The sequence below is a fragment of the Agelaius phoeniceus genome, chromosome 2 (genome assembly GCF_051311805.1).
Source record: "Agelaius phoeniceus isolate bAgePho1 chromosome 2, bAgePho1.hap1, whole genome shotgun sequence".
NCBI lineage: Eukaryota > Metazoa > Chordata > Aves > Passeriformes > Icteridae > Agelaius > Agelaius phoeniceus.
The window spans coordinates 1,913,386-1,931,009 of NC_135266.1; the positions used below are offsets into that span (position 1 = coordinate 1,913,386).

The 17,624-nt window shown below is 45.3% G+C and overlaps 1 protein-coding gene across 1 annotated transcript in view; it reads left to right on the top strand.

Moving 5' to 3' along the window:
* The first annotated feature begins 10,776 nt into the window (after positions 1 to 10,776).
* Positions 10,777 to 17,624, top strand: part of RUNX1 (RUNX family transcription factor 1) — a 190,633-nt gene continuing 183,785 nt past the window's right edge. Inside the window, exons 1-2 of the mRNA XM_054627663.2 lie at positions 10,777 to 10,891; positions 11,078 to 11,191. Coding sequence (XP_054483638.1) covers positions 11,137 to 11,191 — 55 coding nt within the window. The 5' untranslated portion in view covers positions 10,777 to 10,891; positions 11,078 to 11,136. The remainder of the gene's footprint in view (positions 10,892 to 11,077; positions 11,192 to 17,624) is intronic.

Here is a 17,624-nt window from a genome sequence, read left to right on the forward strand (position 1 = left end):
TCATCCCATGGGATTCCACTATTCCAGGGTCTCCAACCTTGGACGCTTCGAGGGATCCAGAGGCAGCCCCAGCTGCTCTGAGCACCCTGTGCCAGGGTCTGCCCACCCTCCCATGGAATAATTCCTTCCCAATATCCCATCTAACCCTGCCCTCCTTCCATTTAAAACCACTGCCCTCAATGGTTTTAATTTTTTGACCTCAGTGGTTGAGCTCTGGTTTGGGTTGGGTTGGTTTTTAATTTAGGAAAATCCCAAACTTCCAGCTCTTCCCAGATGAGTCCTGAGTGCTTCAAGTGCTGCAGAACTTGGATTGTGCCTTTTCCTGGAGGAAGCAGGGAATGCCCTGGGAAGCTCCTGTGGAAAAGCAGGAAGTGCCACATCTGCAGCCCTCTGCAGCCACACAGCCAAGTGGGAACATCCAGGGAAATAGAAGGAAAAATGAAAACAAAACCAGCATCCTTGAAATCCATCTGGCTTGGACGAGGTGAACATAAAATGTTGGGGTTTTAACTTAAAAGTAGAGAAACATGGAGAATTTCTTGCTGTTTCTGAGGTGTTTTTTCCCTAAACTCCCTTGTCCAACCTCATCCCCCTCCCCTGCCTCTGCAGAGCTGCTGAAGGCTTGGAATGGAAACATTTTTGTATGGATGCAGTGGAAAACACCCGCTCCAGCCGGATGCTGGAGATCAGGAGGCCTGACCCAGAATCTGCACCAGGGCAGACATGAAAGCAGGAAAATCCCATCCACTGAGGTTTTCTGGGAGCAGCTCCCTCCTGCCTCCGTGGAGTCACGCACACGCCGCCTCCGACGCTCCCACAGCAATTCCAGAGCTTTTCAAGCTTCATCCTGGATGGACAGAGGCCACGAGGACTGGGAATAATTACCAGCTGGAGAAGATGTTCGTCTGCAAGGGAGAAGTTTTGCCAGCTCCTGGGAGGAGAAGCACAATCAATCCCACGCCTCCTTGTTTTCCTTGTTTTCCTTCCCTTCATCGCCGCGGTTCCGACTGATTTTGATTACTCTGGCGCCAAATAAATGAAAACATTTCATGGCCATTTAATCACTGGGAAGAAAGGGAAAAATGCCTGGCTGCTGGATGTTTATAAATGTGCTCTGTGGATAAGGGGGATGGCTCTTCCCTGCCCAGAGCAGCAGTTGGAAAAGCAAACTTCCAGCAGGAAGAACCTGACTCAGCTCCCGCTGGTTCAGGGGGTTTCAGCATCAGGAGAAAGGGAATGGCAGTGCTGGCCTCATCCCAGCTTCCACCTTGACCCAGGTGCTCATCCAGAGCTTTTCCTGCTTGTTGGGCAATGGAAGCATGGAGTGATTTGGGTTGGCAGCAATAGTTTCTTAAAGCACCCAGCTAAATCCCCTGCACTGACATGGAAATGCGGGCAAATGTGGAAAAACCCCACCTGATTCCCAGGAAAGCTGTTCCCACCTGTGCCCAAGGAACATGGAAACTGAGCAGATAAAACTGACAACAAATACATAAACCAATATTGCATTTTCTTTAGAATACTGAGGTTTCTCACATATTCCCCAACTTAGACAATTGCAGGGCTGTTGTCCAGGCCCTGCTATCAAGACATAACTGGATAACTCCTACCCTCTGGAATTGCTGTTTGAGGTTTTTCCTATGCTGTGATGTCATTGGCCGTGGGATGATATTCCAATCCCACAGAAATTGTGTGCATTATGCATTATTACCCAACGACACAGAAATGCACCAAGTTTCAAGTAACACAGAAGGAAATCTGGTGTTGATCACTTCTAGTCAGCTTTGATGGAGATAATTTGAATATTTGATTTAATTAGCCTTTAATGTGCCTCCCGTAGCACAGCTGGGTTTCTGCTGAAGGCCACAGAAATGTCTGGACAAAAGGAAAATGAGCTAAAGGAATGGAATATCTTTTATTTTTTATATATCTTTTATTTTGCATGTCTGTATAAGCTGCAGTTGTGTTTTATGAGGGCTTTTTTCAAAAAATGTTCAGCCTCAAAGCAGATTTCTTCTTTGGCTCAAAAGAGAATAAGGGAATTACCTACTTTGTACAAAGAAATAAAAGCAAATTTGTGGGAAATAGATTTTTAGAAAATTCTTAAAGCCTGACAGAAAACTCACATAATATACATCTGTATGCAAACCTTAAGAAATACTGAGTTAGAAATGCCATAGAATAAGGCAGCCATTATCAAGAGAGAAATTAAGCTAAAAACAAGTTTCAAAAGACAGCCTCACAAATAAGACTAAATACTTTAGAGAAACAGAACTGTGAAAGATACATTGTAGTAAGACCCACAAGAAATGATTTTTAAAAATTAGCTTTAAAACATTTACAACATAGCATAGCTAAAATTGATAAACCAAGAAACACTTACAGTGTGTTATAATTAAGAAATAGTTAACTTCTAATAATAATAGCGTGAATTATAACACCTGTATTGTCTCACCCTTCACATAAAACTAAAAATAAAATAGAAGTTTTTAAAATGCCTTGTGGTTATCCCATCTCTAAATCAGAAAAAAAAGAAAAAACTTAATCCAACACAAATTAATAGACACAATTCCAGCATTTTACAGCAATTCCTTCCTACTTGGTCACCCACATTTAGGGAGAACCTCTGTAATTGTTCTCCTCTCTGCTGGCTGGGCACCAAGGTAGATTTTCATGGAATCCCATAGAATTGGGATGAGGTTGGAAGAGACCTTAAAGCTCATCCAGTTCCACCTCCTGCCATGGGCAGGGAACTTTCCACCATCCCAGGTTTTTCAGAGGGAAGCTTAACAACAATCCCAGCAATCCAGAGACTTCCCTCTGCTCCTCCTGCCTGGCTGAGAGGAAGATTTCCAATCCTCCAGTGAGGTTCTTCAGACTTAATTAATCAGTGGGGTTTCATTAACTGAAAATTGAGAGTCATCAACTGCCCTAAAGTGGCTCAGGAAGGAAGAGTTGAGAAGAGCTGATGAGATCCTGATTATCTGCACCTTATCCATTGGCTCCAAACTGCCAAAGAGTTGGGATTTTGGGAAGGAACTCTTTCCTGGGAGGGTGGGGAGGCCCTGGAATGGAATTTTGTCACACCCTGGGCTCAGGCTGCTCCAAGGCCATCAAATCCAGCTCCTCTTAAATCCAAACAAATCCCTTGGGAATCAAAAGAGGGATTTGGGATGGGTTTTTTTTCCCTCAGCCACGGCCCTGACAGGACCCATCACGGGGTTTGGAGCAGATGGAATCATGGATGGAACTTTGGGAATCAGGAATTGTTCCCTGGGATGGAATTCCCAGAGCAGCTGGGGCTGCCCCTGGATCCCTGGCAGTGCCCAAGGCCAGGTTGGACACTGGGGACAGTGGGAGGTGTCCCTGCCATGGCAGGGGTGGCCCTGGGTGATCCTTAAAATCCCTTCCATCCCAAACCATCCCATGATTCCATGATTCCAATTTTATAACTAAATTTACCTGCATTACTCCTCTTTTTAAAATAAGCTTCTTACTAAAAATACATTTAAATTCTCATTTTTCACATGAATAGGGGAAGAATTGATTCCCTTCCAAAATATCCTGAAATATACCCTAAAAATAAAGAGTGGGGCAAGAGCTCATTATAATATCAGGAGAATCATATTGGGGTTCCTAAATCCAGGGAAAAAAGAGGGAAAATCCTTCTCAGTTTGATCCCACTCGTGAGCAATCCCAATGATCCCAGTGCAGAGCTGAGGCAGTGAAAAATCGTGGCAAGAGTGTGATGTGTTCTTTGAATATTTGATTTTTGTACTTCAGTTGTTTGGTGATGTTATATTATTGGTTTATGTGGTGTTTAAGAGTTATTAGTAAATATTGTTATATATTGTATATAACAATATTTATATATTGTTATATATATAGTATATATTGTTATAGTATTGTTATAGTATTTAAAGGTATTTGATTTAATATGTGTTTTTTTCCCATTCCCTATTTTGTTTGTAATAGTTGGTGATTTGGAAAGTGAATAGGATAAACACTTAAAAAATTCAAAAATGTAATTTGTATTTTTTTAATGCTTAATTCATTTTAAAGTATTTTTTGTAAATTACTTTAAAATTTTTGTTTGTTATTTATAATAATTTTGCTTTGGCTTTGATTATGACTTGAGTTCTTATTTTTAGAGTTGTAAAGATTGGTTTTGGAGATGTGTAAGGTAAAAAAAATATTTTATTATCATGAAAAATGGTGGCACTTGCCAATGGAAAAGCTGGAGTGGGACTCTGGAATTTGCCACACATTAGGAGAGAAAAAAATGGGAAAAAGATCACCAAGTTGGGAAGTTTTTGGTTTTCCCAGTGGGAATCACCTCGATTGTGTCTGATTCCAGGGAATAACCCATCCCTGGCACCCACTGATTTTAAATTTAAAATATTCAGGAAATTTAAAATATTCAGAAGTTTCATGAGGGCTACTACATGCAGTCATATTTAGGTGTTTATCTGGATTTTTGAGGCCTTTGCTTTCCCCACATGTTTCTTGTTATTCTTTTTTTACACCATTTTTCTGCCTTTTCCTCTGCTGGCCATAAATATTTGACTCTTTTCAAATCACCATCAAAAAAGAAATGAGGAAATCCCCCTGCAAATTCTATTACTGAAAAAAAATTCAATTGGAAATAAAGAAATAAAATGAAAATAAGGAAATATAATGGAAATAAATAAATGCAATGGAAACAAAGAAATAAAATTGAAATAAGTAAATAAATAAAATGGAAATAAATAAGTGAAATGGAAATAAAGAAATAGAATGGAAATGAATAAATAAATCAAATGGAAAAAAATAAATGAAATGGGAATAAAGAAATAGAATGGAAATTAATAAATACAATGGAAATAAAAAAATAAATAAGTGGAAATAAAAAAAAGAAATGGAATTAAATAAATAAAATAGAAATTAATAAATGCAAAACAGAAATAAATAAAAATAAATAAATAAATAAATAAAATTAGAATACAGAAAGAAATAAGATGGAAGTAAAGAAATAAAATGGGAATAAATAAATACAATGGAAATAAAGAAATAGAATGGAGATAAATAAAGAAACTTAAAAAATAGTAAATACAAATGGAAATAAATGGAAATAAATCAATGCAATGGGAATAAAGAAATAGAATGGAACTAAACAAAGAAATAAAATGGAAATAGATAAATAAACGGATATAAAGAAATAAAATAGAAATAAAGAAATTAAATGGAGATAGGTAAAAATAAAATAAAAATTAGTAAATACAATGGAAACATAGAAATAAACAAAATGAAAATAAATAAATGAAAAGGGAATAAATACAGAAATAAAATGGAAATAAATAATAAAATGGAAATAAAGAAATAAAAAACTAGGAAGACCAGAAGGAAAAGTTCATTTAGGTCAGGCCTTTTTTTAGCTGAGTTATTTAATCTGGGTCAGTTTTTGAAATGAAAAGTCAAAACATTTTATTTTAAAGCTGCCAGAGTGAAACATGGGGATTGTTTTAAAACATTTCCTGCTCTTCTGTGCTGCGTTGAGTGACAGCCTCAATTCCCAGGCAGATCCAGTTCCTCTGGAATGCCATCTCTGGGTGAATTTTCTCCTCCTCATTTATTTTAATTATTATTTTCATAACCCTTCCACCTGGTTCCCGAGCTTCTGAGAAGCCACCGTGCTCTGACCCTGCAGGATGGAGCGAGGCTCACGCAGGTGATGAAAGCCTGAAACTTTCCCTTTGGCTTCCAGAAGAGCAGGAAGCCAAGGAGTGAGGATGGAAAACAGAAATTCTGGAGCAGGTCAGCACTCAGCTCTGACTTCTCTCAGGTTTCTCTCCCTGTGCCAAACCCTCAGCACAGAAAGCTGGGACAGGAGAACCTGAGTCCTGTTGTGAGAATCCCCAAATCCCTGGGGCTGGCCCAGCCCTGCCAGCCCATGCAGTGCCAGCAGTGCCCCATGGGCACCTTGTCCCCAGCCCAGAGCACTCAGTGCCACCTGCAGGGGACACCTGCAGGGCTGGGCACTGCAAAGCTCCCTGGGCAGCCCCTGCCAAGGCCTGATGTGGCAGTACCAGTTCTGGGTTTCTCTGGGTCAGGATTGAAGGCACTCCAGATGGTGTTTCATGTTCAGACTCAGGTGTTTATTATTTCATATCAGTAAAACAGTCTCACTGCTGTGAGTTCAGCAGCTTTTCATCAGAAGGCCCAAAATGGCCAACAATCTCTTGGTACAAGGACTTTTAAGACTTTTAAGAGTCTTAAGATCTTAAGACTCTTAAGATCCAGTGAAGAACTGACACCTGGATTATTTTACCTTTTACCCAATAACTGATCCCAAAGAGCTGCAATGGGGACTTTTCTGCCCAGTTATAAAATGCCACCCAAACCCATGGAGAAGAAGGAGGAAGAAGCATGAAGAAGAAACCCAGGACAAGACCCTGTGCCCTCCATCTTGCTGCCATCCACAGCACACTAAAAACCCCAAAACCTCAATTTCTCACCCAGTGATGCACCTGCACTGCTCTCTATAATCTATTTCACACTTTTGTGGATTCTATCTGGAAGATTCTATCTGGAAGATTCTATCTGTGGATTCTATTTGTGGTCTATCTGGAAGTCTGGGAAACTTTCTCCATGAATGAGGGTCAGAGTCAGTGCTGCCCGGGGGGTCAGGGCACCCCAGAGCAGACACAGAAATATTCCTGGTGCCCTGGGCTTGCACAGCCTGAGCTCCCTTGCCATGGGCAAATTGCTGCTGCTGTCCAAGCTGAGCCTGCCCTGGCCCAGCCTGAGGCCGTTCCCTCTGCTCCTGTCCCTGTGCCCTGGGAGCAGAGCCCGACCCCCCCGGCTGTGCCCTCCTGGCAGGGACTTGTGCAGAGCCACAAGGGCCCCTGAGCCTCCTTTGCTCCAGCCCCAGCCCCTGCCCAGCTCCCTCAGGGATTCTGCAGCCCCTGCCCAGCTCCCTCAGGGATTCTGCAGCCCCTGCCCAGCTCCCTCAGGGATTCTGCAGCCCCTGCCCAGCTCCCTCAGGGATTCTCCAGCCCCTGCCCAGCTCCGTTCCCTGCCCTGCCCAGCTCCAGCCCCTCCAGGGCTCTCCTGCAGGAGCAGAACTGGACCCAGCCCTCGAGGGGCCTCTCAGAGCCAGCACCAATCTCACTCATTAAAAATCAAATGCTGCCCAAATCCCAGTGAGATGAATTTTCTAAGGACCTGTCTTGACAGTAATTACAGGACAGCTTAAAAAAACCCAACTAGATTGGCATTAGCAGTGGCACAGCAACACTTGGATGCCCTCCCTGAGGCCGGAATTGAGAACAATTCCATTTATCCCTCTCCTCCCAGCTATGCCAGCCATGCTGAGGGCACATTTTGACACAGATTTATTGAGAGGCTGCAGGAACAGCTGAGGTGCACTCAGCACAACAGGGCCCTGTGGTGGAGGGAGCATTTCTAACAAACCTTCCCCACTTTTTGGGATTTATGGCTTTGATACAGAAGTGGCCTGGGAGAAGAGCAGTTCATACTCTTGTTGAGTGTAGCAGAGAGCCACGTGGCTCAGTCCTTTCCTTGAAAATTCAGCAGGGTCAGACCTTCATCAAGCATTCCTTGGGAATTCAAGGTGGTCAGGCCTTAATAAATCCCATTCCATGTGCTATTTCCAGCTGCCTGTTGGCAAATCAGAGTCTGGAGTGCCAGGAGCCACTCGAGCTTTTCCCTTGCATCATCTGCAGCCAGGAGGTGACAAAAGGAGCCCAGCTGTCCCTTGTCCCTCAGCTGTGCCCTAGCCCTGGGTGTCCATTCCTGCCCCAACCTGCTGAGTGCCAGCAAAAGAGAAATAAATGCAACACCAAGCAGAGAATCAGGGAATTGGAGAATTAAGGAATGGTTTGGTTTGGGAAGGGACCCTGAACACCATCTCATTCCATGGGCAGGGATGGATCAGCTTGCTCAAGGCCCCAAGGAGAGATTTCAGGCTCTGATGGTTTTTGTCTTCTGAGAATCCAGGGATTAGAGATCCTCCAGGAAGAGTCTCTATCCCAAATGCCAGGACAGACAGTAAGAAATTAAGGAATCTGATATCCTGCCACAGAACACATCCCTGCAGCAGCCTGCTTCCTTTGATACCCTGAAACACATTCCTGGTGGCCTCATCTCCAACCTGACAGCATTTAAAATGTTCATAATAAACCCTTCATGCTGAGGCAGCTCCAATCTCTGTCCCTGTGACAAGGACAGGACCCAGGGAGCAGCTGGAGCTGTATCAGGATATTCCATGATTCCATAACCCTTTCCCCTGCCTGTTGGGACATAACAGATATTTCCTCACAGGTAACTCCTCTGGATCCCGATTTAAAAATCCTTTCCTGTGGGGACAAACCTGAACTTTGGGGCTTTGTCTTCCCCTAAGCGATCCTGGAATTCTGCTGCCTGAATTCAACTCGCATCATCGCCTTTTTGGGGCGGGGACCCTGCGAAAGTGAAGCCAAAATTTGGTGCTGCCGGCCCGAGCTCCCTCTGCCGGTGCCGGTCCCGCAGCGCCCGCCCGGATCCCGCCGGGATCGCACCCGCATCCCGCTGGGATCCCAACAGGATCCCATCCGCATCTCACCCGCATCCTGCCCGGATCCTGCCCTCATCCCACCCGGATCCTGTCCGGATCCTGCCGGGATCCCTCTCGGATCCCATCCGGATCCTGACCTCATCCCACCCGATCCCGCCCGGATCCTGCCTGGATCCTGTCCACATCCCGCATCCCTCATCCCGCCTGATCCCACCCGGATCCTGCATCCCGCCCTCATCCCACTGGAATCCCACCTGGATCCCATCCGGATCCTGTCCGGATCCCGCCCGGTTCCCCCCCGAATCCCTGCCGGGTCCCGCCCGCAGCCAAGCGGGATCCGGGATGCGCTTCCCGGGCGACCCCGCGGGCTCATCCCGGCTCCAGAGCAGGAGGAGCCGGGCCCTGGGCAGGTGGGCTCTCCTCGGGGGGTTTCTGTGGGAGTGGAGGGCATCCAGCTCCCGAGCGGGAAGGGGTTTGTCCCGATCCAGGCAAAAGTTGGCAGCAGGATCTGGAAAAGCCGGGAACCAAAAAAAAAAAACCTTGATTGAGGTTTGAGCCAAGCTCAAAGAGAGTGAAGAGTCCTCAGTTCCCTGTTCCTGCTGTTCAGAATTGCTCTGGGGTTTTTTTTCAGGATGTTCATTTGGGAAAACATCCCAATTTCCTAGGTAAAGTGTGTGGCTGGAATTGCCAAATCCTTTTGCACCACGAGAGGCTTTTTGGGCCTGTTTAGGCTGGAGAGGAGAAGCTCCAGGGCGAGCTCAGAGCCCCTGGCAGGGCCTGCAGGGGCTCCAGGAGAGCTGCAGAGGGACTGGGGACAAGGCCTGCAGGGACAGCACCCAGGGAATGGCTGCCAGTGCCAGAGGGCAGGGCTGGGTGGGATCTTGGCCATGAGGAATTGTTCCCTGGCAGGGTGGGCAGGCCCTGGCACAGGGTGCCCAGAGCAGCTGGGGCTGCCCCTGCATCCCTGGCAGTGCCCAAGGCCAGGCTGGGCACTGGGGACACTGGGAGGTGTCCCTGCCATGGCAGGGGTGGAGCTGGATTGGATTTAAGGTCCCTTCCAACCCAAACCATTCCAGGATCTTTTAAGCCTCTGGTCCAGCAAACTGGCTTTTAAAAAAGGAAAATCAAAAGCACAGCCCCAGAGGTCCCAGTGACTCCAGAAGGAAGCCAGGATGCCCTGGCAGTGATGCCACAAGAAATTCAGGCAGTGACAGGACTCTGCTTCCATAACTGCAATAAGCAGAAAAATCCAAGTGAATTAAGTGAATTAAAAATCCAAGTGGATTAATCCAAGTGGATTATTGTTTTCCAGGAACTCCTACTTCAAGTAGTATTGAGTTTTCTCTTCTTCATTGGCACAGCCAGAGACAAAACTTCCAATTAATTACTGGTTTAGCTTTTTTATTTTTAAGTTTTTCTTCTTCTTTTGGGGAGGGAGAAAACAAAGGGAGAACAGGGCTAAAAAAGGATTATAGGACTGGACCCTATGGAAGACCAAGATTTCCTGAGCACTTCCAGCACTCCTTCGAGGGTGCCATCACAGAGATTCTAAATAAAATTGGGACTTTTTTAATGTCCCACTTTTTACCCATTTTCTTTAAAAAAAAACCCAAAAGCTTTCTAAATCTCCCCTCTTTTTTTTTTTTTTTTTTTTTTTTTTTTTTTTTTTTGTTTTCTTAAAAAAATAAATGTTGGGACTTTTTAACCTCCTTTTTTTTTTTCCCATTTTCTTGAAAAAATAAATCTCATTACAGGGGTCTCCCTTCCAGCTGATTCCCAATGTTTTACAGGATGAGTTCCACATCCTGCTGCCTTCACAGCAGCCTCAAAGCCAGGTTTGAATTCTATGGAATAAGCAGCAATGAAGTCGCTATCAAAATAAGCAGGAGCTCCCAAAAAACCTCAAACAACCAAACAAGAGGAGCTGAATGAACTCATCAAAGACCTTTTGGAGCACTGGGGCTGGTGAATCACCAGTTTTTCCCTCCCTCAGCAACTCCATCCTTGCCTGGAGCCCCGGGGAGGGCAGGTGGAGTGGGAAGGGCATGACTTCAGCAAGTTAAAAAAAAAAAAAAACCTTCAAAAAAAAAAAAAAAAAAGGCAGAAAGTCGACATCACCCCAGTCATGTGATACAAAAGAACCAATGGAGGCAGGTCCTGGAAAGGGGAACAGTTAAATTTGTAATTTGGGTTGTGTGAAACACTTCTTTGGGCCTCATAAACAACCACAGAACCACAAGTTGGGTACGGAGGCAGTCACCCAAGAGCGGGTCCGGGATATTGGTCAGCAGGGAGGGCGAATCGTTGTGCCTGCAAACCACAGGGTTTCGGAGGGTGGTAAGCATCAGCAACCACAAGCAAGCCGCTATATTTTTTTTTTTTTCCCCTCCTCAAGAAACAATTTCAGAGTTCTTTGAGCAAAAGTAGCTCAGGATCCGCTCCCGAGGCGCCGGGATGGAGCCGAGAGGGATGGCTGGGAGGAGGGTGGTGGCAATGACCAATCTTCACTTTGCACTCCCCAAGGTGGAAGAAACCCTAAATTCCCTCCCAGTGAAGAGAGAGTGAGTTTTAGAGAGGAAACAATGGCTTCAAACAGCATATTTGAGTCACTTCCTTCTTACCAGCACTTCTTGAGAGGTAAGTGCCATTCAGAATTTCTAAATGGATGTTTTGCTTTCCCATGTTTCACAAAATGCATGTCTGGAGAGGATCTGGGCACTTCCTTGCAGCACATGGGGTTTTTTCCACTTCAGTTTTCTTTGAGTTGATATCTGAGCTGGCAGAAATATCATCTCCTTGCTTATCAGTGAAAGAGATTCCAACAAGGTTTCATTTGAGCTGTTCAAACAACCATTGCATGCTCGTGAATTTGCTGTTCCTAAATCCCAGAGGGCTCGGACAACTCCTGGGAATTCCTGCAGGTACAAGAGTGGCAGCTCAAGCTCCTATTTGATTCTTTTTGGGGACTTTTTGAGCAGCTGCCACAACAAATGACAGTGCAGGGAGGGAGCAGCAAGCCCAGCCAGCAGAGCAGGATTTAGGCTGGGTTTAAGGCTCAGATAAAAGCTTAGGAACCCGCTTAAAGCTTGCTGCGACTCACGTGGCTCGGGGGAAGGAGTGGTGGGCATGGACTGCGAGGCTCCGAGGATGCTCTGAGGGCTGAGGGAGCAGCTGCAGCCCTGGAGGAGCTCCGAGGGGGAATTTCGGCCAGCGCAATCTGTGTTGTGTCACCAGTGCCCAGGAGGTTGTAACGTTCTTGTGGTGCTCTCAGCACCCCCTGTGGAGCCGCTGCTTGCTTTAGTCATGGCTTATTCACACAGCTCAGCACGGGAAACCTCTCAGCTCCCTGGGAATGGCCTTCCCAAAGAATCCTGGAGCTGAGCTTGTCCCTGTCCCACAGCAGAGAGGGGCTGTGTCCACGTGGGTGACAAGGACACCCAGCCTGGCCCTGGCTTGGCCAGGGAGCAATGGATATTTTGGGGTCCTTTTTTTTTGCTTAAGTTGGGGTTAAATGTGTGAGATGGCATTTCTTGTTTGGACTTAGATGTTTGTTGTTTTTATCTGTGTCACAGTCGAACAAAGTGTGAGTTTTGTAGTGTGTAACTTTATAAGTTTAAAATGGAGATGTGTCTTTGTATAAGGTTTTTTAAGGATAAAGTGTTATATAAGAAATTATACGTAAATTATCTTTACTTTTAACTCAATAATTACTTGTGGCTTGTAACGTGGACTCTTATCTAATTATATAATACTACTCAAACTCATGAAGAAGAAGGTGAAGAAGGAGGTAAAGAAGGACTAGCTTCTGCTTTAAAACTTCTATCTTGTTTTATATATATTCCTATATTCTAAAACTTTAAGTTTCCCACCATGTGATACTACACACTTCTATTCAAAATACATACTAATAATCTTAATTCTGTTATTTAATTTTGGAAGTTTTCTCCATGGCCTCAGGTCAGATGCAGTGTTCTCTTGGGGGTCAGTGCCTGGCAGCACAGAAAGTCTGGAATTCTCAGCAGCCAGGGTTCCAAAAATGGAGCAGCGCTTTGGAGCTGCTCAGAGCCCAGCCTGGCTGGCGTGAGTCAGGAGTTTATTCCCATTAATAACGGGGAATGCGGAAGAGCTGCTCCCAGCTGCTGTGTCACCCCTGGCAGCAGCTCCTGAGGGTCACAGCCTGCCCAAATCCTACCCAGCTCTGCTGTTCAAATCTATTTTTTCCCCCTCCTTCTCCTCATACCCGAAGTTTTTCTCCATCTTTTTCCTGGCAGGGCAGGCTGTGAGTCACCAGCACCTTGGTGCCTGGCTGGGGGAGATGCTGAAGGGAGAGCAGGAGGTGCCCAAGTGCTGCCACTGCTCAGCACCCCGAGCAGGGAAAGGAAGCAATACTGCTAAAATAACAAGCAGGATCTTCCTGCAATTCGTCAGCCTTTTTTATTTATTTATTTTTTTAATTTCTTTTTTTTTTTTTTTTTTTTTTTTTAGCTCAGCAACTGCTTGGTGTTTAATGTGTAGCACAGGAAGGGCTCTTGAGGAAATTTTGTGTGTGTGATAAAGAGCAGAGTGAACCTCGTGGGGCTGTGCTTGTGCCAGGCCACGGGGCGGGATGGAGAGCAGGGGTCGTGTGCTTGGCAGGAGCCCAAAACATTTCTGAGCAGCTGCTTGAAAACCAAGGGCTGACTTGTCCAGAAAAGGAGGAGTTTCTTAAAGCTGCTTAATCCAGCAGGAGATTTAGCTCAACACCCCAGAACGGGGTTTATTTTTGTCCTCATTTTTGGCATCAATGTTGTTCCAGCACCGGTATTTCGTTTTCTTTGGGGAATGGGCTACAAGCAGGGCTAGGCTGGAAGTCACCTGCATATCTTAGGAACACCTGGAATGTTCTGGGCCAGGCTGGACAGGGCTTGAAATAACCTGGGATAGTGGGAGGTGTCCCTGCCCACAGCAGGGGGTGGAATGGGATCATCTTTAAGGTCCCTTCTGCCTCAAATCATTCCTGGTTTTTATTTTTGTACAAAATTTCCTATTCAGTTTTGACAGCCCAGACACAAGATCCTGCAGAACCTTGTGGAAAGAGGTTTTTTTCCCCTGTAGAAAACCTCAGGTCAGACACTTCAGTTGAGTTGTAAAACAAATGTTTCATCATTGCAAAAGAGCACCGTGTGTGTGTGTGTGTGTGTGTGTGAACATGGAACGGTTTTCCAGCAGTTCCCTTTTTGTTCCTTTCTCCACTCAAACGAACTCAGGGCAGTTTCAAAATCCTGGGCTCAGCAAAAGGAACGTTTGGGCTCGGGAGCAAGAAAAATAATCATCCCTAGGGTGGGTTGTTCTCACCCTATTTCTCAACAGCCCTTGCAAAGAAACGTCCCCAAAGTGCCTCTTTTCTGCCTTTCCCGCCAAAATTTATTGCACTTTCTCCCTCAACCGAAATCGTGAAGGAAGGGGGAAAAAAAATTTGTTTTCTCTGTGGATTTCCCTTTATCAGGCCAGGCAGCTCTGTGAGAAGGAAATCCATCATTCTTTTGGAGCTTGATACTGGGTGAAAATTGGGAAAAAAAGAGGGGAATGGGGAAGCAGCAGCGTTGGTGCAGCCCCTGGGGGCAGAGGCAGGCACAGAAACCCTGACACGTCCATGGGGTGTGGTGCACCACAAAGGATGTGGCCCTGTTCCTATCACACCACACCAGCTCCCCACTCAGGGAATGGGCACCAGGCTGGAACCTCTGAATTCCCAACACATTCCAAGGAGAACTTTTGGGATGGGGCATCAAAATGAGTCCTCTTGGGGGGGGAGTCTGTGGTAAAGAGTGACCCTAGAGGTTTTAAAGGAGGACAAAATAATTGCAGCACACCCCCTCCTAATTTTTATAATTCCTAATTTTATCATTTCTAATTTTTCTTTTTGTAATTTATAATTTTGTAATTTCTCAGAGTTGTTTCATTGTCACAATTTTAATTTCCTGGTAATTTTGCCTATGAAAGAACACAGAACTTATCTTTTTCTGCAGCTCAAAAGAGTGTAATATTTTATAATTAAAATAGTTTTTATATTATATAATTTTATAATTAAAATTTTATAGAATTATTTTATAATTAAAATATTACACTTGGTGTAATATACACTCAAAAGAGTGTATATTACATCAAGTGTAATATTTTCCAGGAGGGCACTTTTCTGCTGATTCTTTCAGTAGGCAAGGTCTGATTCTTTCAGTAGGCAAAGGTCTGATTCTTTCAGTAGGCAAAGAAGTTTTCTCCTGGTTTTGCCTTTGTGATAATTTTTTATTAATTCATCATGGCCGTGGTGTGACATTTGGATGGTTTGTTATCAACTGGGAATGAACAGCAGCATAGCAATTTTATAACATGGAAAAACAGAAAAATACACTGTGGGTGATTTCTTCTGAGTCCTACAGTGCCAAGGAGCAGCCAGGCATTGAGAGATTCTTGCCTTGTAAATGCAAAATAAAAGTGGTGAGTCCAAGGAAGGGCAACAAAGCTGGGGAGGGGCTGGAAAACAAATCCTGGGGGGAGCGGCTGAATTGGGGGGGCTCAGCCTGGAGAAAAGGGGGATCAGGGGGGACCTCAGTGCTCTGCACAGCTCCTGACAGGAGGGGCAGGGAAAGGAGGAGAGGAAATGGCCTCAAATGGCACCAGGGCAGGCTCAGGTTGGAGATTGGGACAGAAAATTTCCCTGGCAGAGTGGTCAGACCTTGGGCTGAGCTGCCCAGGGAGGTTTGGAGTCCCTGGAATTGTCCCAGAGCAGTCTGGATGTGGCCTTGGGGACAGGGATTGGGGTGATGCTGGTGGGGCTGGGGTGGCACTGGGTGATCCTGAAGGTCTTGAGATGATTTAATGGAGAAGCTCTCCCTGCTCTGAAGGTTCTCCATGGATTCAGGGACACCTGAGCACTCTGATTCTCACTGAAAATGAGCGGCTCTGGCTTTCCTTGTGGTGGGATTCCTGTTGGAAAAGTCCCCAAGTCCCTGGTGCTGGGTGGCAGTGGAGGCTGAAGGGGTCAGGGGCTCCTTCCCATCAGCCCCAGAATTGTGGATTCCTCATCCCTGGAAGTGTCCCAGGCCAGGATGGGGGCACCCTGGGACAGAGGAAGGGGTGTCCCTGGTATGGAAGGGGTGGAATAGCATGATTTTTAAATCCCTCCCAACCCAAACCAGTCTGGATTCTCTGTTTCCAGCAGCAGAAATTCCCTTGTCACTGTGGAGAGAGAATTTTCCAGGCCTTTTTCAGGCTGCCTGCCCCGTACCAAAGAGTTAATTCCTGTCAGCATTATAAACCACTGACTGCAGCTTGTGAATAGGAAATTGAACTAAAGCTCATAAAAACCTTGGCTTACAAGTAGAAAAACCTTGCACAATGTCTGATTTACACAGCCTGAGCTCTTTTTTTCACTTAAAAGCCTTGAGAAACACTGCGAGGCCTGAACACAGGAAGTAAAAAGTCTGACAGAGCTGAACATGCTGCTCTGGTGAGATCAAGAGATTTTATCCTGAGCCAAAATATTTCACTGAGCGTTTCAGCAGCCACACTCAGCCCTGGGATGTGTTGTGCTGAGTCTAAAAAGGATTTAGGTCCTGTCTGGCCTGCACATCCCTCAGATTGTTTTGCCTTTGCCCTTTCTCACTTGGCCATTAATTAGAGATTGTTGGGTGTTTTACCATGAGGGACCAACTCCAGCTCTGAGGTGGAAGATGAAAGTATCTCCCCCATGCTGCCAGGGGATGCAATAAAAACAGAAAATAAACTGCTTCTTTTTTTTTTCTTTCTTTTTTTTTTCTTTTTTTTTTTTTTTTTTTTGGTGTGTGTGACCAGAAGATAATCAAGATTTAGTTTGACTGCTGAGGCGTGATCCCAGAATAACAGGATGCTTATCTTGAAATGCATGTGAAAGCCAGGGGTAGTGGCAAGTTTATGAAAGTAATTTTTGAAATTTGACTTCAGAATAAAGAATGAGTGTCCCAGTCATACTTCTCATTGAAAATGAGCGGCTCTGGCTTTCCTTGTGGTGGGATTCCCATTGGAAAAGTCCTCAAGTCCCTGGTGTGCTGGGTGGGAGTGGAGGCTGAAGGGATCAGGGGCTCGCTCCCATCAGCTCCAGAATTGTGGATTATTTGACAGGAGAGAGTCTGTACCTAAACAAGAGTGGCAAGGAAATTACTGCTGTTGGATTTAGAAACTGGATTTGAAAAGCCAAGGAGAAAGAATCCTAAGGAAAAAGCAGATTTCTCTGTGGGTTATCCCAAAACCAGCAGAAATGTCTGACTTTGACATCCTGCCACGTGCACATGGTACCTGCTGGGTTCCAGAGGTTTCTGCTGCACATCCAAAGGGATTCCCAGTCAGGAATGGGGATGGAGAGCAAGGATGAAAGGCATTAAATTGTACCAGGGGAGGTTCATTGACATGAAATCCCACCGAATCCAAGGCTTGAACCGAATCCTAAAAACTCCTGGATTTGAGAATATCATGGAACTGTGTAGGTTGGAAAAGCCCTTTAAGATCATCAACAATTTCTTAATAAATACCAGCCAGGTTGAGGGGAAAAAACCAAACCAAAACAAACAAAAAAAAACCAACCAACCAAAAACAAACAAACATACAAAGCAAGCAAACAAAAAAAACCCCAAAACCCAAAAAACTTTGGAAGGGTTAAGTTTTCCCTTTGCCTCTCCCTGCCCTATTTCAGAGCACAAAGCAAACCCTGTTAAAGCTGGGGAAGAAAGATCCCCTGGAAGCAGCTCTGTCATCTGCCAGATGATTTGTGGCTTCCTCCAGGACATCTGGGATTGGCCATGGAGAGAGACAGGCCACGGTGACTCACTGGGCTGAGAGGACAAGAAAACATTGTCCTCCCTCCTTTTTTTCTGTTCTGCAGAGGCTGGGTAATATTTGGATAAACTTGAGTCAGCTGCCCAAATTGTGCAGAGATATCTCCTCTCTGAGAGGCGTGGAGGAGCTGTGTGGGGTGGCAGCAGTGGAGGTGACAGCAGTGCTGGTGGCTGAAGCACCTGAGATCCCACAAAGGGCTCCAGGCTGTGGGTGCCTGGGTTTG